We start from the raw sequence: 21,553 nt of genomic DNA, 5'->3' as shown, positions 1-21,553 counted from the left end.
CAGATCACAACAACCTGTGTAGTTTTTGCATTTAAACTGAAAAATATGTCATTTTCTTTCACTTGCTGGGTGTGCAAATTATCAGGACGATCATACCAACCAATAAGCAAACATTACATAACCCCACCACCCCCCAACCCCAGCCCAGCCATCGGGTAAAAACAAAGGGTTAACACGCAAGTCTTACTATGCACACCTCTGCTAGAGGTGAGAGCACCGGAAATGCTTGCATAGGTTACAAGGGCGAGCACGTTCCATTTATACAGTGCCATGCAAAAGTGCCTGAGAGTAGCCAATAAAAGAAGAAAAAACTAAGAAAAATAATTGAAAAAATCCAGCCGTGCATCAGCTTCTCCGCTGCCATGTGCTACAGCAGGCGAGTGATCGAGGATATACCTGCGATGCTTTTTAACCATGCAATGGTATTGACCGAGTGTTTTGGCAGATACATTTTTAAATGCAAATAAACAGGCTTCCTTCTTTTAAAAACTATAGATTCACGTGGCATTTCTACAACAGTCCAGCGAAGTTAACCTGTTGGTGTTTTATTAACAACCGATTGTCTCTTTAAACGCTTCAACCGAGAATGTTGGAATTTTACCGAGAAGGAAGAGGGGGGGGATTGCAGTTGACCCCCATAGCGACGTTGCAGCGACACAAGATATGCAATAAAATGGAATGTTGGTTACTTGCGAGCGATAAACAAGGCTTGTCCCGGGTTAAAAACTGAATATATGTACTGTTTAAATGACGTCGGAGTTCTGTTAATATATATATATATATATATATATATATTTAACAAAACTTAATATGAGATTTTTTTGAGGTCAAACATCAGTTATAGGAATACAGTGGTATTGATTAAATACTGGAGCACCGCAGGCCAGAGAGCCAATGTGTAATATTTCCATATCTAAGAACTACAACGCTCAGGTTACTATAATGATACATATGCCACACTGTTCTGCAAAAGATAGGGATACATCAGCCTGCAGAACCTTCAGTCTCGCATGATATTCTCAAAATGCATGAAGAGAAGATCAAGAAAAACCAGAAAATAGGTTTGTTATGCCGGGTTCCTCAATGAACGGCATCCCCCTCCATGAGGTCGTAGCATGCTGCTTTATAAGCCTACTAATGATGCGTGAACGTGAATGACACTAGGAAGCATCTTCAAGGCTCTTAGCAGAACATCTCACGATGGAGAGGATGCAACATGGCAGATGTCACTAATGAAGTAATGATGGAGATGTACCGAGACGTTTTTTGCAACCTTATGTAAAGCAACGACAGTGATCCTTTCCACTTACATGTTAAAAGTAGTATCAGTTTTCTTCCCTTCCAGTTAGCACTAAGAAAGCAGCAACACAACTCTCATATGTCTAGACACATAACTGGGGCTTTGGTAAGGAAGATAGTGAGGATAAAAGCAGCATTCCAGAGAGAGGGAAAAAATAGTTCTGTCTTCTCCCTTAAAAGTTAGAGCAAGCAAGAGAGTTTCAGCAGGGCTGGCCGTAAGATAAAGTTTATCTGCTGGTGTGACCTGCCCAGCAAACCAGCAGAGGAGTTCTCGGGATTGTTTACATGACAAGAGAGTCAACGTTGGTGCTCCAAGCGTTAATGAGACAGATCGAGGATATCCCTCGACCCTAAGAACATATTTAAAAAAAACACAGACGACCTCATCAGAAGTAGTGTACATCTAGACAACCGCTGTAAGCAGGGACAGCTGTCTTGCATTAACGGTCATGCAGGCAGCATGAGGTAGCTGCCCCTGCACTCTTGGTCACTGAGCTTTAGGAGATGGCTTGGATGTGGAAGGGAACCGCTTAAGGTATTTCTCAGAGGTCTTTTTCCCAGAGGGAGATGGCTGGGCTTGTCGTTCGTCTAAGGAAGACTTAGTTTTTTGTGGAGGTAAGGCTGAATGTTTTTTAGGGCTTGGAGCCACCTCCGTGGTCTGTGAAGTCTCTGGGTTCCCCTGGCCTGAGATTTTTGTTCCAGAAGGTTTCTTAGACAACAGGCTGGTCTTCCCCAAATCTGCAGAGCGCCGGTTCTCCTTCTGCCTCAGGGCAGATTTAAAGAAGCTAAGCCCTTTGTCCTCAGACTTACTGTCCCGTTTCAGGCTAGTTTTCGCTCCACTCTGAGGAGCTCTTAGACTGGCCATGGAGGAGCTTCGCACTGTCCGACCATCTGTTGAACTTTCGCTTGACCTGGATGGTGGCACACGGGCTGTGCAACTGGCTTTTGACACAGTGGCTTTGTCTGAACCTATGCTAACCTTAGAGCCTTCCCGGCTTAGACTTTTTTCAGGGGCCCTGTGTTTGCTCGAAGTGGTGGACACCGATGAAGATCTTGAACACTGGGTAGGTTTTTTGGGTGCTGGGGACGAGGTGTTGCTGACTGCAGAACTTGATTTTTGCCTCTGCTGAGAGGCTGGAGAGGGGGTATCCGGTGTTTTCGCAGTCTCTTTTCTAAGCTGTGTGGATGCCCGACGTACAGGAGTTTTAATTTCAGTCTTTTTGCTTTTTGAACTATGCTTCCCAGGAGCGCCAGAAGCGGAAGATTCCTTTTCTGATGCCAGTGGTGCTTTCTCCTGCTCGGTTTTTGTTTTACTGGCTACAGGCTTCTTACCAAGTATTTCTTCACTCTGAGGGTTATTCTCCCTCACTGGCGAGGAGTTTACGGAATCACTCTGGTCCACAAAGGCAATATGGTTGTTGTTATCTAGAGGATCCAGCAGTGGGTTCCTGCTCACAAGTTCTGCAGCACTCTTCCCAAATGATTCGCTCGGAACTGATTTTTTGGCCAGTGGTTCTCCCTGAGTTACGCCCTCCGCTACTGCTAGCGGGGCCCGATATGATGTTCGATGTTCACGCTTTACACCTTCCATGTGCTCTTGGAAGCTTCCCGACAGATTGCGAAGGCTCCCAAAACAAGAAGTGGTCACTCTGTCATCTGCTTCCCCGATCTTGCCGAGGGATGAGCCATGGATTGGCGAGTCAGAGGGATGACGACAGGAGGTGACTGACCGCAGGTGGAGTTTTGCTGCTAAGGACCAAGACTGACGGAAGCCATTTTCACTGGCCACGAGAGGGCTTGTAACTGAAGATCGGCCAGACATGCTTTGACGCTGGACACTACGAACAAAGGGGCGAGAGGAAAAGCCACCTGGGGAAAAGAAAACAAAGGCATTGCGCACAAGAGTCATTTTAGGGAAAAATTGGCCAAGTACTGCTGGCAGTTCCTTGAGAACTCAAAAAAATGCATTTCTAAAATCTATGCAAGACTCTCCCCTCTTACCGTCATCCTCACTCCTCTCCCCTGTAAGCTCCACAGACTCAGCTAATGATGCCAGCGAAGTGCGTCGGGATGAGGCAGCAGATGCAATACTGGGCTGGCGACTTCCAGGGAGACGGGAAATCCAGTGGTCACACAAAGATGAGCTTGTGGAACCTGAAAAAAGGCAGACAGGTGATCCCAAATCCTCTCTCACACCCATAGGTAACCTGTTAATGCTTTTTCCCTTTTCATATGGAACTCCCTGATTGTTTCTTCAGCAGGAGCAGTCTCACTTTAAAACGCTTGTGATAATAGCTTTACTGCAAGATTGAATCTCTAGGATAGATGCTCATATGCAATCTACTAAAGCAATCCACATGAAGCAGGATAAACTTCCTACTTGAGCTGACAATAAGGTTCCAATGGAATCTTCATGGGAACTGAAAGAAAACTGGTTTTGTCAGTGTGGGAGATACTAATCTGGACAAATAATCTGGATAATAACAGAACATTACAATCTGAAAAGTGAGAGATGATTTCCAGTGCTGTATTCAATTATATCTTTATCTTTTTTCCCCTGTCATAAATGGAATTATCTACACCCACTGTCACTTGTGGATTTATACTATGCTAATGAAGCTTGATACATTACTAAAATCTGCTGGAATTATGACTTCCCGTAGACAAACCACACTCTTTTTTTACTTTAAAAGTAACAGACATTAAGAATTCTCTCTCATATATAATAGCCTTGAGAACAGGGGAATTGTCAGTCATGCAGGGTAGGGCTTAAAGCAAAGTGCAATACGATATTGTCATTCTGTGCCCCCATCCAGTACGACGAACAATTCAAACCAAGGCTATGCCGGATCGTTTTGTGTGTGTGGAGATGAAGAAAAGACCTGGATCATGTCCTATGGAGATGTTGAGGACCTTCCAGATCCAGTAAGAAAAAGGGGAGACAGAGAGAGAATGGAATGAAAAAAAGAGAGGAAGAAGATGACGAGAGAAGAAAAACAGGCACATTTATAGTAGTAACTAAAAATTCCAAGCGTTAGGATGCAGATGATGTTACCTAATCTTTTATTGAAATCTGGGCATAGGATCAGCATCTTCCACCATAGGAGGGCATGCAGCCCGAGAAGGAACATCAGTACATATTTACCTGCCACAGAACTGTTTGCCGACCAAGACGGGACAGCCGCCCTGCGCTGGTAGAAGAGAATATAAGCAGTCGGTTTGCAGACGTCGTCCTCCGGCAATGGCTGCACATCGCTGTCATCAAAGCAGTACCACATGCCATCAACAGAGTTCTTGCAGTAGGCTGAGGCAAAGGAGTGATCGTTACACGATTAATAGCAACACAAAATATATTATCTAACGCCCCTTAGCTGTTTTAGTGGTTATTTGGCAATAATACAGAATTGCACTTAGAAATGCTAAGTCTGCACATCTCCATATCACGTAGAGCTGGATACATGTTTACATAATATATACGTTAATACCTGTATAGTGACCTCCCTGCATGGTCCCGTGGTGATTGCATACGGCGTAAAGGTCATATACGAAATCTTCTGGGTCACGGCCGAGGCCATACGGGCGTCTCCAAGGCGACCAATGCGATGGAAGGCTCCAGGAGCTCTGACTGCGCTTCACCACATGAGGCGTCATGTCGAGCCCCATGAGCGGGAAGCGGACCATGTTCTGTAATTTCACCCTCCGGTCTCCGTCCTACAGAGAAGCAAAAATTACCTACAAGAAAGCACTACTGCCCTACATGGCCAAAGGGTCCTCAAGGGGGGGATTCAAGAGGAGACAGAACAAGAAACGGAGACCGACAGCAGCCCAACTGTTCCAGAGCATTGTCTTCTTTATGTTTGTAAGTATGCAATAATATATCGGGCTGTCTCAGACCCCTAATTGTTCCCGAGGGACAGATGAGTCTCTCATGTTAAACAGTTACAGTAACAAGAGATCACCCATTTACTAGAATGCCTATTAACCCCTGTATCACATAATGGGCTCGCAGAACAGGTTCCCCAATCATTTCCCAGAGTGCCTGGGTTTTACGTGCCCTGGATATATCACCACCTTAAGGAAAACATCACCAAGTGCACCGTTAGGCCGTGCCGCAAACAGCAATAATATATTACAGGGTTAGATAGAAGATTGTATCGCCTTGACAGGGGCCGCTAACACAATATCTTTTAGAAGGGAAATTACAGAAATACATAAACTGCTATAAGACTGCAAAATAGGAATATTGGGTAGATAAGAGGAAGGGTAATACTGCTGAATGCCAAGATTTGTGTAGCAATATATATAAGAAACATAAAAGATAGCTGAGAAGTGTAACTGAGCCTCATTAGTCTAATATGTATGGGATCGACCAGGTAACCTATCTGTCTGTACTTTCAGATTTTATATATATATATAAAATATACCGTATTGGCTCGGATATAGGCCGCCCTCGTATATAGGCCGCACCCTAAAAGTTTGGTGCTTTTTTTTTTTTTTTTAAAGAAAAAGTTTTTTTCTTTAACAAAAGCACCAAAAAAACATGCTGCCACTCTGTCTCCCCCCCCCCGAGATATGCTACCACTGTCCTCCCCCCCGAGATATGCTACCACTGTCCCCCCCCCCGAGATATGCTGCCACTGTCCCCCCCCCCGAGATATGCTGCCACTGTCCTCCTCTCCCCCGAGATATGCTGCCACTGTCCCCCCCGAGATATGCTGCCACTGTCCTCCCCCCCCGAGATATGCTGCCACTCTGTCCCCCCCCACGAGATATGCTGCCACTCTGCCCCCCCCCGAGATATGCTGCCACTCTGTCCCCCCCCCCCCCCGAGATATGCTGCCACTCTGTCCTTCCCCTCTCGACTTACCAGAGCAGACTCCCGGGTGTCTTGCGGGGCCGGAGGGGGACATCTATGCAAATCGCGTATACAACTCCCGGTGCCGGTACGCGTATTGCGTAGATGTCTTCCGCCGGCCCCGCAAGACGCTCGGGAGTCTTCTCTGGTAAGTCCGGGGGGGGGGGGGGGGGAACGTTCACCGGCGATGCGCTTAGACAACCTCTCGTGCCGGTACTTCTCTCGTGAGCGTATCTGAGAGTAGGATGCGGGTCCCCTGCACCGCTGCGGGGGATCTGTATCCTAACCCCGCTGCCTGCCCGCGTCGGGCGCTAGACCCCGAATATAGGCCGCACCCCCACTTTAAAGACTTAAAGTGGGGGGAAAAAGTGCAGCCTATATTCGGGCCAATACGGTACATATGTGTACATTTTTGTTCTCCTGTACTAAATAAAAAGCGAATTTAAATAATAACGTTGCTGCCCCGTGAACAGATTAGGACAGGGACATTCTGTAGAGCGGCTACTTTTGTTACTAGTCGCACAAGCCAGAAGCCCCCCAGGTACTGTTAGGGGCTGGTGCTACAATCTAGGGCCCATATGCTTACTTGTCGAAATCTCTTCAGGTGTAGAATAAGCACGTCAGGCAGGGTCCACAGGCTCAGTTTAATGCTGCCTTGTTGAAGCTGTTTGCAGTGAGGGCAGCGCCAGGCATTGCCAGGAGCCAGCTGCAAACAAACAGTACACGCAACCAGATGCATTAAGGAGCGCAAATGTCAGTCCATAACATACCATGTAACCGATGGCAACATAAATGACCACATTGCCCCCTTTGGTACACCATAAATTTATCATCCGGTAAAGCATTCTATACACTTTCGTTAGTGGAGGGAGTTGGCATTATTCTGTACAGGAGACCTTTTGTATTTAGACTGCAAGCTCTTGAGCGGGGCCCTCAAAAGACCACCATTCCCGCCTGGAACTTTGTATAAAAAGTACCAATGAGAAAAGATGGCGGACTCATCTTCCGATGCATCTGTATGTATCAATGTATATTTGTTATGCGTGTTAACTGCCCCGTTTCAATTGTACAGTGCTGCGTAATTTGTTGGTCCTAATAATAATACTAATATGTGGCAACACTACCAATAACTAAAATGTGACACATGCACTATACCGATTATGTCAAAATATATTTTTGAAGCTCTAACAGCATATTAATATTCAAGTTACTGGACATAATCCTTTTTTGAGCAGAAAAAAATTGTAGTTAATACCTTGTTTCCTTTTCTCTTCTCCATTCTTTATAAACCTATATTTATACATGATCAAATAAATCACAATTAAGCTGTACTAACTTAACATAAACCCTCCAAAAAGGTAGTAATCGCCCCAAAAAAGACTTGGATTCTTTGATGATAAACATTTATATAATCCTGTACTGACACTTTTTTATTTTTTTTACTTTCAGATTTACTTCTTTTATATGATATGATGTACAAATGTATGTGCGCTTATGAACAGCAATGCGCGTTGGCGTGAGATTCTATGTCGGTGGTATATACCTGCTCCTCTTTGGTATAAAGCTGAAAGCACTGAGAGAGGCTACAGCACTGTGGTTGTTGATGCACCTCCCGCTGGAGACGTACACTCTCGGAATCCGGAACATATTCATCCTCTGTGTTACCAAAAAGGCTGAAAAGAGATCACAGTCAAAGAAATGTCCCGGTAACAACAGCAAAACACCATCTGCTATAAAGTATCTAAAGAAAATGACATGCAACTGAGTTTCAGAATATAGCAATTTAAATTACCCTACAAAATGACGATATTGTCTCTTTGGACCTTGTGGCTTGCACCTAGAATACTGTCTTTCTTAAAAATCCCATAAACACTCCAAGGAGCTGCATCAGGGCCATTAGCGCCTAGTTAGACAGCCATGATCAAGAACATTGTCTTCCCAATTAACGTTTTATATAGATGTACACTACATAAAAATAGAAGGTGTACAAAAGTCTTTCAATTATAAAAAGATTGGATTTATGAAGGAAAAACCCAAATACACTTGTAATCACATAAAATGGACTTTGAAGCAAGCTTATAACCATTAGCATTGCATTTTTTTCTGCCTGCAATTAGCACTATTGGAGCCAGACTGCATTTTCTGCTCTTAGATTCCACTTGAGGAATAACCATCGTGGTCACACAGAAATTCTTATACGAGCTGATAAAAGCCTCAAGGCTGTCATCGTTGAGCAAATGAGAATCAAAATTGGCTCATAGGGTACAGGATTAAAGGCATAGATGAAATGCGATTGCCCACAAGCCTGTCATTACTATCCGTAATTTTGTAAATGAGTAAGGAGACACGGGTCGGAGTTTCAAGCTGTCAGGCAACACAGTGACAGAAGCCTAAAAGCTTCCATCTCAGTTCTCACTTAAGCCGAGTAAAGACACAGAATGGCATTTGGGTGGAAATGCACAGTTCCGAAGGGTGTAAAAAGGCAGGGAGTAAATCTTTTATTCAGATTTCGGGCAGGCCTAATGGACCGAATATATATCTCCCTCCAAAGTCTTGTTTCTGTCCTTGTGTTAAATTTTTATGGAATGGACCTAGTCAGTGAGCCACCACCGTGTCTAATGGATTCATCAGTGAACCCAGCAGATCCTCTGAACCCAAAAGCACTCAAGTCTACATAAGAAGCTAAGGTGGCAACATCCCACAAAATGAGTTGGGGACAATATACAGTCCTCTGTCTACATAAATAGGGACTTTTTCCATTAACAACAAAATAAAGGTTGGATGTTCTCTTGAACATACATATATATAGTTACCCGGAATATAAAAAGAGCCCAAAGAACAATTAAGGTTTGAGTCTTGTCAAATGGTTCTTATCTGCAATCAAATTATGTTTATATGTTAAAATACTCACTATTCCTTAGTCTCTCTGTCCCACTCCACCACCATCTTCACATGAGCTGCCCCACCAGGACCACAGGACTTCATTGCCCTGAAAGAAGCATGCAGCGTGGTCAGAAGCAAGGTCAAACTAATTGAAACTTTTCTCCATGTGGCCAGTTTTACATTTGTTACGTCCGATCCCTGTTCAAATGCCAGTGCACATAGTGGAACACAAGCAAGCGTACGTTAGTGAATACAGGATAAAAGAATGTTTCAAGTTAAATCTTTAAGCAACGTTCTATCCTCCTATCCTTTATTTATTAAGTAATATTACACTACAGTCACATTAATTATGAGGCTCTGTAATGCAAGCCCAGTTAAGACTGATCAAATGGGCCAAAGGGCCTGCTCTCACATATCCTTTTTTTAAAATCAAACACGAAAAAGTATCAGAAATAGTATAAATATAAAAAAAAATATTTCCAAAAACAATAATATGGTGTACATAAGTGTACAAGAATGGCAAGTTTGGGGGGGGGGGGGTCGTTTTATTGCAGGCCATCTTCTCCTCTGGATCTGGAGCCTACCTTTCCACTGTGGGGTGACAGAGAGGCTTTTCTTCCTGAGGCAAGAGGTACGTTATCCCAACAGCGGTAACTACACGTAAGCTGAACGGGCAGACCTGCAAGCAATCATAAAAGACTCTATGAACTAGAAAGAAAATCTTCCAGAGCATAAGTTCCTACCATGCCAGGGAGCAGAGACCTCCCAACTTACAAGATGCGCAGAATGATCCCACATTACGTCAGTATATAATAGTATTGCAAAGTGTAGGTTTTGAAAAGTATATAGGCTTCGGGCTAAGAACCTACAAATTTTCTGGGTTACGATCAGTCAGCACCCACCTGAACGCACACCGAAGGACGCAAGAAATACTGCATTTTTTCCAAGATTTCCTTCTGTAGTACGTCCCATGTGATCTTCCGGTCTAGATACAGAACGAATGGCTGTCCAAACCTAATTAAGGGAAATTTAATGTGTGTTGAATCTACAAAGTGACAAAACTAGAATCCTTGGAAATGCGTAGACTTAACAAGATGACTACCTTTTGCCATGCTGTCCACTGTAAGCTCTGTTACACACGAGCAGTATGATCTTATCACCAGCGGGTGGTCTGTTCACAGGAAGCCGTACAGGACTCGATGAGTAGATTGGAGATCTATGCGGGTCTGTCCCATTCCTAATATAGTTCTGGTTGTTGTTGACACATACTCCTGGGAGGAAAGAGTGGAAAGTGAACAGGGAGAGCATATTACACTCCCAAGGAAAAAGTCAATGATCCTTACAATACCTGGAACGTAACATTAAACCTCTATGTCTGTCAAATGCCATTCTAAGGATGAGACCTACTGCATTTCTTGCTAACTGTTGCTAAAAGATGTGAAAAAAAAGTGACATTTGAGGACATCTGTTTTTACACACTAATTCATCTTGTGCATTTTACAATTTCATGAAGTCATGACAATTTATTTAGAGAGCCCCAGCAGATTCAGTAGCACTATTATAAGCGCAATATTACATTTAATAACATCAAAAATGATAACACATAGCTGACAACAGCATTAGCAAATGTTGACTTTCTGGACCTCATAGAGGGAACTCCAACAAAGCATTACCTCTCTGGCTTAAATTTCCTTCAGAAGGGAAGATTTCTGGAGTCTCAAAGGCGAATATGCAGTCACTTTCGTGGACGGTATCCAGATCATCTGTGTCAGAGAAGGAGCGGTGGAACCCATCAAAATACATTTCAGTGATAACTATCTGGAAAGACAGAGAAAGAGGAAGAAGAGTAGAGGCCAGACCTTAAGAGGAGAAATGGAGACAAACAGCCAAGGTTTGCTACTGGTTATCCACTCTGCTCATTCCCACACTACAATAGGCAGAATTGCATTTCCATATCACTTATTGATTCATGTTGGATCACCGTTGTATGACGGGATCTTGCACGTTACTAGCCTTTCCTGACTGGCCGCGCGTTTTACATTTCAATCTTTATAAAATGAGACAGCAAACAGGAGGTGATTTAAAGGAATGCCAGAGCCAAATGACTTTCACTGCTGGGTTGTAGAAATGTTTTATAACTGTGGCTCTCTGGCGCAGGAGTTCACGGCTTGTTCTAGAGAAGTTGTTCCCAACCCTGTCTTCAGGCACACCGATAGTCCAGGTTATCTTGAAACTCTGTATTGGAATATAACAACAACTAGTAAATCCTGGCCTGTTGGTGTGTCTTAAAGACTTGGTTGGGACCTACTTTCTAGAGGCCCTACACGTCTCAGGTGGCCTCACGCTTACCTGGTCGGTGGGAATCTTTGTCTCCATTGATATAGCTTCCCTCAGCCTCACCACAGTCCCAGACAGAGGTACAGCGACACCAATGCGCATACAGTGTGAGCATTTTCCTTGGTACACCACAGTCACATACAAAGGTCTGGAAAGCATGGGGGGGACACATTAAGACAATGGATTGAAATACACATTACAACTTTTCCAGGCGAAAGTTAGACTCTATCACACACTAGACTTCTGCAAGAAACATTGGCAACCTCTATATAACCTGAATGTGAATCTATGTCCTAGAAGAGGACATCCTTCTGGAGATAAAATGTTGCATGTATTTTAACATGATTTTACTCTTTTTAATATCAACATATCAGAAACATAAAACTAATAAACCATAACTGGAACGTTGGAGCAGCATACGCTGGTTAATTGTTGAAAATAGTTCTTACCGTGTATGAGGCAAAGGGATGGGCAAAGAGATGCACAAGAAAGGGTCAAAGGTGTTACTCTGTTTCTGACAGTGAGGACACGTCAGGGAGGACCTACGAGGGAGAAGGGAACAGTGACACCAAAGACAGAGTTATCAGCAGCAGGACAGACATCGTGGGAAATGGGGTCAGACTGCCTTCACGAGCAATGCTACAAAAGCAGGTGTTATTGTGGTTAAAATGGTAGGCACAATCTCTGGGAGGAAGAAAATCAGCTTTATCAAGGTGGGATATTTTACCTGTACTGAGCTTGAAAAAGTTCCTGAACAAAGGTCCCGCTGGTTGGGAAGGGGGGGCCCTCTCCCGTCAGGTCTTCTTCAATGGGTGGCTGTAATCAGAGGGGCAGATGTTGCGTGATACAGGACAGCAACACACAGAGCAGGAACATCCCGCTCCAAACTGTGTAACATGGTTGACATTTCTGGACCTTAAACTTTTTGCTACACATTTAATAATTCAAATCCAATCAAAAACGATGCAAGTTAACGGAAACATTTATTTTTTCTTACATAAGTTTTACTTTACTCGTAGAGCATTAAAAGGGGTATTTATATAGACATTGGCGGTGGGACTAGATTGTTTCTTTGACAGGAACCCTGCCTTGTTCAGGTCAATAAAGTTATCATACTTCAAAATGATGAGCTGGCTTAATGCCAGAAAGCACAGCGTACTGTTGGATTGTTAGATTCGTATGGATTGTAGTTTTTCGGCATACCCGAGGCTTGTGCTTGACAACAAGGTTCAGGTCCTCGTGCACCCGGTCTAGTAGCCAAAGGAGGAATTCTTGAGCATCATGCTGAGAGGTGCCTCGATATTGAAGTGCATTTCTCGCTACAATTGTCTATGGGGAAAACAAATAAGTCTGTTCAGTCTGCAGCGTTAGAGACACCATTCCTAGTGATGTTGAATTTCCAAACCTTCACCAAAACCAATCCTTTAAATTTTGCCCCGTTCATATTGGTTTGTTTTTTTGCCAGGAACACCTTAATAGTCATGTGACACAAAGGCAGGCACCGATAAGCTGCTGATATAGAAACAGTCACAGACGGATCAGCAGCTTTCGCTTTACTCTAGAGGAAGGACTAACATATAAAGGTATAAGTCTTCCAAGGGGAAGGGGATTAAGACTGAGCCGCTCTATTGTTTACCACAATGCAGTCTGATAAGGAGTCAGGGTGTCAGTAGTAGGTTAGGCCAAGATAACAGAGCCAGAACACATAAGTGGCTAATCGTTTTAAAACATTATAAAATCAGCAGTTTAAAAGAAAAAAAAAAAAAACATGTAAAAATTGTGGGTGTTCGGTTTCGACGTGAAGTCTGTGAGAAGAAAAACCCAGCAACATTTGTATCGCTTCATAAAGACCTTCTTTATAATAAGGAAGGCTGCATGCCAGCGAGGAGCGGCAGTGGGAGAGCTGGGGGCTATTAGTTAGTTTGTTGCTTGCCATGTTCCCCTGCCAGGGCTGTTTGATCATAAAATAAAGTTTTTCACTTTGAGCCTCAAGTCACTAATAAAAGCGCACACGGTCTGTAACACGCTAAAGCGCGCAGAGACGGCCACATAGGCTGTGCGCTTATTTGCTGAATTGTAGACGTTTTAAAGAGATACTTCCCAAGAGCGCTGGGCTGAAAGGAAAAGTTCAGGGCTTTATATTTATAAGAGAGCAGGGAGAATCCAAAAATATCCTCTTTTTACCGTTTCCATGGCAACCGGCATTTTAATGTCCAACGTTGATGGTATAATTGGTAGGTTTCGTCATATAATGAAAGAACATGCAATCTTTTTTTTATTTATTTTTTTCCTCGTCGCCATTCACAACCAGAGATACCGGCAACAAACCCACTTGGCTAATACGAGTTACCAAGTTTTACGCTTTTACAACCAAGAATCCGCATTCAACATCTTTTAGTATTGAAAAAATAAGCTGATATGATTTGACTTCGTGGAGGTGCATTGGGAACTTTTGGAGTTACTACCGTGTTTTTATACCCATCATTTGAATCTATAAGAGTATGTAGGTTATTGGTGAAAACAAAGCAAAAAACAAAATCACTCCCAATAACAGGTGAAATACAATGTAAATGAAAATACTGTAGTTCTGTTGGTAAGGATGAAGGGTTGGGCTGTAGCACTGGCAGCTTCTCCTAAAGGCTTATTTTCTCTTTCAGGCAAAGAATTCATATTAATATGCGTACTTTGTAATTTAATATCCATTCTTCGTTGGTAAGGCTGTGTAGAACAAACTGTCCTACCCAACATTATTCCACCCTTCGTAATAAACCTCCACCCTTTTAACGTTCCCATCTGCCTTCTTCACCGATCCGTACTTTTAAACAGAGTTTAATGACAGCTACTTTAATCAACAACATTAGGTTAATAATTAAACAAGAATTTAAAGTTTGAACCTAAGCCATGTGGAAAATGGCAATTTTTGTAGATTTCCAGTATCTTTATGACAAGCCAGGAATTAAAAAAAAATGGAAAATCCCTAGACGCGTTAATTATGTATCACAAAAGCCAGATCACACAATATCAGTCTTAGACAAAGCCTAAAAATGATAAAAAAAATATTCTGTTCACTTTGCTTAAAAACTTCCAAGTGCTGCCTTATTATGACTCCATTGGACTTCTTCTTCTAGAGGTCGTAGCCTTACTTAAAAAAAATCAAAGAAGATGTTTCAATCCCAATCAGACAGTGGCGAGACTACGACCTCCACCCCGCCAAGCGCTCTTCAGGATTAAAGTGGCTTTTCAAAAGGAGCCAAAGAAAAGATGAGGTCGGAGGAAAAAAAAAAGTGTAAAAAATAAAGAATACAATTAGTGGTTACAGGATTAAAAATCTAATTAGTATTTTAACCTGCGAGTCAAAATGGGATCATTAATTAAAAAAAAAAAAAAAAGCTTGCATACGTATTTGACGCGTTATCTTCTTGATAAGGGGGGCTCTCCATAGAAAATAGACTAACGTGTAAAGTACCGTACATCTCAATATCCCCTACATGGAGCTTTAAAGACGTCTATAAGAGAGCAATGTGGCTGCTCCCATTAAACATAATTTTGCCAAAGGGAATTTTAAAAAAAAACCCAAAACGCTCCAAAATCGGTGACCCATAAAAAAAAAATACAAAAAAAATAAATCACTCTTAGGCTAGGTTTCCACTTGGTTTTTTTTAGCTAAAAACGCCCATAAAAACGCCAATAGCGCCACCTGGCGTTTTTTTAGTGAAAAAACGCAGCAGCCAGATGTTAGCTGTTCTTCAATAGGAAATCGCAGAATGCCATATCCACTTGGCGTTTTTCTGTTCGGCGTTTTTTCAGTCCTCTTTGGCGTTTTTCTGCTTTTTTGGGCTCTGTGGCAGTTTTTCAAAATCGCAGCATGTTGACGCTCTGGCGTTTTTTGCAAGGAAATCTTGGCGTTTTTCTCCAATAGAAGGCTATGGGAGAGAAAAAACGCCATGAAAAAGCCATGTGGGTTTATTGCCTTGGCGTTTTTTATGGCGTTTTTTCCACAGTTACAATGCAGAGGATGGACCCAGTATCTGTGTGTCCTACGAGAAATAGGCTGGAAACAAACAGTTTCACACAAAACAAAGTTCATATTGAATTCTACACCATTTGGAACAAACATGCCATTACAAACAAACATACGCGACACATCAACTGGATCCTGCATGCCAAAAGCAACAGCAAACAATTTGCACCATCATTTGGGGCCAATCTTCCTAGAGGAGCAGACATTCGGAATAAAGCATGCCTTACAAACCACAGAAAAGTGACAAAAGGGTCCGCCGGGGCGTTTAAGTAGAACTCTACCAAGTAAATGACATCAGGGGGCAGATACTTGCCATTTATCCTAATCCCTTTTAGCTGGGTGAAACTTCTAACTAGTAAAGGCTGGAAAAACTGCCTAAGGTCAAAAAAAGCAATTTCCACAGAAAGGCTAAAACGCCAGAAAAAACTCCAGAAAAAAACGCCAAAACGCAGGAAAATGCAGTGGCAGTTTTCTTGGCGTTTTTCATCAAGAAAAAAAACGCAGGACAAAAACCCAAGTGGAAACCTAGCCTTAAAATGTTTAGAAAGATGGGATAGTCCGCATTGGGATAAATGGTCAACGTACGGTCAAATCAGACCAGAATCATAATAAAAGAACTGTAAATCCAGTATATGACAGTCACTGTGTGATATCACTCGCCAGGTGTGCACGGTATTCATTTCATGTTCCACGCTGCCTGGGGGACCAAGAGCCGCACCCTGAAGAAAAGACAGGCGTTCAAGGACTTCTCACCCGGTACGCCATCCCTGCTGGAACTGCACATACACACGGAATACGAATTGTGAAATACTGAATCTGTTGTGTGTTTTAAAAGAAAAGGGGCACTCCTGAGCATTTGAAAAAAATGAAAGGATATTGTATGGCAGTTCATACACCATTACCGTATTTGTATTACATTCAAAAGTTTGGGGTCGCTCAGCTGTTTATATAGAAAACAAGGAAATTTCTAGCTGTAACATTAGCCGTTTAAACGTAAACTTTGATTAGGGAACATAACGTGTCATTGGAACACAGGAGTGATGGGAGTGATAAAGGGTCATTGGAACACAGGAGTGATGGGAGTGATAAAGGGCCATTGGAACACAGGAGTGATGGGAGTGATAAAGGGCCATTGGAACACAGGAGTGATGAGAGTGATAAAGGGCCATTGGAACACAGGAGTGATGAGAGTGATAAAGGGCCATTGGAACACAGGAGTGATGAGAGTGATAAAGGGCCATTGGAACACAGGAGTGATGGGAGTGATAAAGGGCCATTGGAACACAGGAGTGATGGGACTGATAAAGGGCCATTGGAACACAGGAGTTTTGGGACTGATAAAGGGCCATTGGAACACAGGAGTTTTGGGACTGATAAAGGGCCACTGGAACACAGGAGTGATGGGACTGATAAAGGGCCTCTGTACACCTATTAAGAGATTCAATTAAAAAAATTGAGCCGTTCCCAACTACAATAGTGACTTACAACATTAACCCTGCCTGCTCTGGATTTCTGATCCATTTCATGTTATTTTAATTGACCAAATCTGCTTTTGTTTCAAAAACACACATTTCAAAGTGACCCCAAACTTTTGAATGGTAATGTAACAACACAGAAAGCTGTCATCAATCTCATTCTATCATCAGTTTCCTAAAGAGAAATTAAAAGCAAAATTTACAAATTTCTTTTTCATTGCAGGTTTGTTAAAAAAAAAATAAATAAATAAAAAAAAAAATTAAAAAAAAACTTTACTGCTAGATTCTGATGAAGTTAATATTTACAGGGTTTTTTTTTTCCTTCTGTTTGATCACTTTTGCTCAAAACTATTTTTTATCTTTGGCAGTGTCAGATGGAAGCTTAGTGGCCACACTAATTATGGAACTACTCACTACTGTCGAAATTGTTCCTTTATACCTATAATTTAGAGGGTTATTAGTTTTTGTTGTTAGTGGAATTGAGTTGCATGTAAACCCGTTATGGCGTCATGAAAAACAGTAGCCCAAAAACCATGAGGTCTGTATGTCTGAGATCCATTTAGCCTACTAAATCAGTTTCAATAATAGGGTTACGAGATGAGACTTTTGGACAAAGGAAGTTTGCATCTTGAGTTGGTGGAAGATTAACTTAGGAAAAAAGGAAGATAAAAAAAAAAAAACATTTTAAGAAAGAATGCGCCATAAAAATCCTCCTTACTCCTAACTTGGACAGGTGCAATTTTAACACCAATTTTAGGAAAATATAATAGCAAATCTGAGATCAGCTGAGTACCAGCCAGATGGGGAAACTTAATCTCTAGCCTTAAAAAGACACCTCAGGCTTCTTCACATCCTCAGCCTTTGAGTCCCCAGGCTAGGTCCTCCTGGGCACTTGGGTGAGGGGTACGCTCTAGACTCAGCCCCTTAGTACATTTTGAATTTCTCCTCACTGGCCCTGGTAGGTGATGGATAAAGCATATTTCAAACATGGGCTGGGGTCGTAATGGCGGGGTGTGGCACAGATTGGTTAAGTTTAATCATGGACTGTACACATAGCAGATGCCATAGTGGAGCCAGGTCCCTGAAGACTCTGCTTTTTGGTGGGGGATGTGGGTTGACCTTTTGGCTCCTACATCTCCTGGATGACATTGGTAATCACCCTCTTTGGAGGAATGGATACATTCGAGCCCACCCATGTTCTTTTTTGCTAAGGAGAAAAGGAAGGGAATACACGGCCCTATAAGGATTGTGGCCTCAGAAGACAACTGGGGGCCCAGTGTCCCACCGCAGCCACCAACTGTGTCAAACATAATTTAGGCGGGCGTCTAGATTAAATCTCATCCACTGGAACTTGCATTTGCAGACCAGGCTTGTCCACGAGCCAACTAAATCCAAGAAGTACATCTATTCTAAATAAAAGAAGCAAACTGGATTTAGTGCAATTTCAGCGCTACTCCGCCATCACTGGTCCCCTTAATACATCCATTATACGAAACGATAACACCGTAATAGGTATCTCACAAAATATACGTAATGAAGAGAAAAAAGTTTTTAATTAAGTATTGATTAATACATTAAATATGGGGAAATTATATATTAACGACAATCCAATTAAAAATGAAATTGATAAATTAGTAAAAACAGTAAAACATTTAATAAGATAATTATGTAATAATTATTGGTAAATCAAGTTAATCATTGGTAAATATTACATTTCTAAATAAATGGATACATTCAATCATTGGAGAACAAAATCAATACTATTAAAATTGGAGCTCACTGTGCCCGTCACTTGTGTTCTGTGTCTCTTGCATGGTTCTGATGCTGAGTGACCCCGTGCAGCACATATCCTTCTCTCCATACCTCAGATGCCACTACCCCTAAGCTCACCCCTGACAGACACTCTGGGGTCAGGGCAGGCTCCCAGGCCACCAACAGCACTCTGGGGTCACGGCGGGCTCCCAGGCCACCAACAGCACTCTGGGGTCACGGCGGGCTCCCAGGCCCCCAACAGCACTCTGGGGTCAGGGCAGACTCTCAGGGCACCAACAGTACTCTGGGGTCAGGGCGGGCTCCCAGGCCACCAACAGCACTCTGGGGTCAGGGCGGGCTCCCAGGCCACCAACAGCACTCTGGGGTCAGGGCGGGCTCCCAGGCCACCAACAGCACTCTGGGGTCAGGGCGGGCTCCCAGGCCACCAACAGCACTCTGGGGTCAGGGCGGGCTCCCAGGCCACCAACAGCACTCTGGGGTCAGGGCGGGCTCCCAGGCCACCAACAGCACTCTGGGGTCAGGGCGGGCTCCCAGGCCACCAACAGCACTCTGGGGTCAGGGCGGGCTCCCAGGGCACCAACAGCACTCTGGGGTCAGGGCGGGCTCCCAGGGCACCAACAGTACTCTGGGGTCAGGGCGGGCTCCCAGGGCACCAACAGTACTCTGGGGTCAGGGCGGGCTCCCAGGGCACCAACAGTACTCTGGGGTCAGGGCAGGCTCCCAGGGCACCAACAGTACTCTGGGGTCAGGGCGGTTCTCCAGCTATGACCGCTCTACCCTACTGATCCTGGACAGCTCCCAAACCGCCCATTACTGCTCTACTGGTTCTCACAAGCTGTGCAGCCATCGGAGAGCTCCCAGGCCACCCATGACTGCTCTATCTCTAGTCATTCCAGATTATCGCAGGACTCTACACCCTGGACACCTACCCTGCCAAGCCCTCTGCCTTGCATATCATGCCCGAGTGCCTAGGCAGCTCCCTCACCTTGAACTCCCTGCTGTGGTGAGGGGTGTACTCCAAGGTCCACAGAGATCGCAGCAGTTTGGCCAGTTGCTCGGTGACCTCTCCTCGGTCCTGGGCCCCGGGGCTGGGTAAAGGGCTGCTGTTCTGATTAGTACTGGGGCTGCTTTCCGAGGCCTCGCTCTCTTTATACTGTTCCAATCCCAAGTACTCAGCGAAAAGGTCGGTGTTGCTGAGGCACTGCAGCACGGCATTCATGAAGCAGGTGTTGCCATGATTCTTCAGGCCGGACAGGCCAGGGACCTGGGGGCTGGCAGGCGGCAACTGCACGAAGGAGGTGCCCTCCGGTTCCTTGGCAGCAGGGAGAGTCTGGGCTGGGGCGCTGGACTTCTCCCGCGGTGCCTCATTATCCTGTTCGTTGCTGAGGTGAGACAAGGTACTCAACGTCCTCAGGAAACGACTCACGAACCCTCCCCGCCGCCAGAACAGCTTCTTCCCCAGAGAAGCCTTCTTTTCCTTCCCACCGGCCGCCGAGGCAGCGGGTAAGCCCGACACCTGCGACATGAGGGCGACCCCGGGACTCCGGGCATCCCCCTCCTGCTGCTACAACAGCGCCCAGGCAACAAAACGAAGGCCCTCGGCAAAAACGGCTAACAGAACCCCACCACCGCTCCACGGGTGGGTGTCAGAGGATACGGTTCCTTTGGCTCACTTCCGTTTCGGGGGCCCACAGTACAGAGCAGCTCGCACCATCGGCGCTATCACGTGACCAAAGGTGCGCAGCGGTTCTACACAGAAAAGACGCAGCGGCAACCATCTTGGATATGGGCAGGGGCCGCTCCACCTATTTAAATAGCTCGTCTGGTGACTCTGGTGTAATAGATCCCGGCATGAATGAACATGTCGTGCAGCAGATCGCTCCTTTATAACTAGATGGGGTGTATTCTCTAAACAGTGTGCAATGTGATGTTTGTAATCACAGACAGCTCTGGTTATGCCATATATACATAACTGGGAATTAACCCTCAGGCGCAGGAATTTGCTCCAATATAAGGGAAAACACAGCCTGGAACTGACTCTCCATTGATATGATTTAACCCCAATTGGTGCTTTTGCTCCAAGTATGTTATGAACGTAATGTATGGCTGTGCGTATCCAGCCATCGCCGCGCTTACATCATTGGGAGGCCACTGACCTTAAAGTGCCAGGGCTGCCACATCATCACCAATGTGACCCTGCATCTGGATAATTTACCTAAAAACATAGCTATCTCTCATACTAACCAGGCCCTATGTCTTGGGGTCATCTTCAACCCAACTCTCTCCTTCATTCCTTAAATTCAATCTCTCACAAGATTCTGCTGTTCGCACATAAAAAACATCTCTTACATCCATCCATTCCTCACCCAAGAAGCCATGTAAAGCCTGGCTCATCACATTATCGACTGCCTTGGCTATTACAACAATCTTTTGTCTCAAGTCCCTCTGCAATCTATCCAAACCGCTGCTGCTAGCCTCTTCTTCTTTCTCAATTCGTGAAGCCTCCGCTGACTACATATTATTAAAATCTATACACTAACATACAATGCCCTCTATGATGCTGCTCCCCCATACACTTCTGCTCTCATAACCAAAATATGTCATGGTGGGGACAAGAAAGGGGATGAAAATCCCCTCCACTTAAAGTTAAGAAATAAGGAAACAATGTGAATTAGAAACTTTTATCCACCAGGCAAGCCTAAAGATGTATTTTTCCCCACAGAAGTTCTATAGTGCAAGGGATTCTGGGTAGGTATATGCAAATCAACTTAACAAGGACCACCCCTTTTTTACTTCTAAATCTACTTTATAAATGACTCTTTTTAGGGCTCATGTCTGTTGTGCTAGACAGCTGTCCGTGAGCGGTGATCTGGCTTCCTTACCTCTGTCCCGGGCTTTCTTTTAAAGCTG

At 44.0% G+C, this 21,553-nt stretch overlaps 1 protein-coding gene across 1 annotated transcript; it reads right to left on the bottom strand.

Moving 5' to 3' along the window:
• Nucleotides 1-1,786: 1,786 nt before the first annotated feature.
• Nucleotides 1,787-20,168, bottom strand: LOC149274993 (ubiquitin carboxyl-terminal hydrolase 31-like). The gene is made up of 16 exons (XM_089505009.1): nucleotides 19,629-20,168; nucleotides 12,578-12,703; nucleotides 12,102-12,190; nucleotides 11,824-11,916; nucleotides 11,387-11,522; nucleotides 10,711-10,855; nucleotides 10,140-10,308; nucleotides 9,940-10,051; nucleotides 9,622-9,716; nucleotides 9,066-9,143; nucleotides 7,698-7,827; nucleotides 6,741-6,860; nucleotides 4,785-5,010; nucleotides 4,445-4,603; nucleotides 3,301-3,453; nucleotides 1,787-3,168 (listed from the first exon to the last, which is right to left on the bottom strand). The coding sequence occupies exons 1-16, from the start codon at nucleotides 20,166-20,168 to the stop codon at nucleotides 1,787-1,789; spliced, it is 3,753 nt and encodes a 1,250-aa protein (XP_089361135.1).
• Nucleotides 20,169-21,553: the final 1,385 nt, after the last annotated feature.

The sequence above is a fragment of the Sceloporus occidentalis genome, unplaced genomic scaffold (genome assembly GCF_023333645.1).
Source record: "Sceloporus occidentalis isolate IW3139 unplaced genomic scaffold, rSceOcc1.0.p SCAF_306, whole genome shotgun sequence".
Taxonomy (NCBI): domain Eukaryota; kingdom Metazoa; phylum Chordata; class Lepidosauria; order Squamata; family Phrynosomatidae; genus Sceloporus; species Sceloporus occidentalis.
Note: the sequence above shows the minus strand (reverse complement) of the source record. Positions and strands in the feature narration are given on the sequence as shown.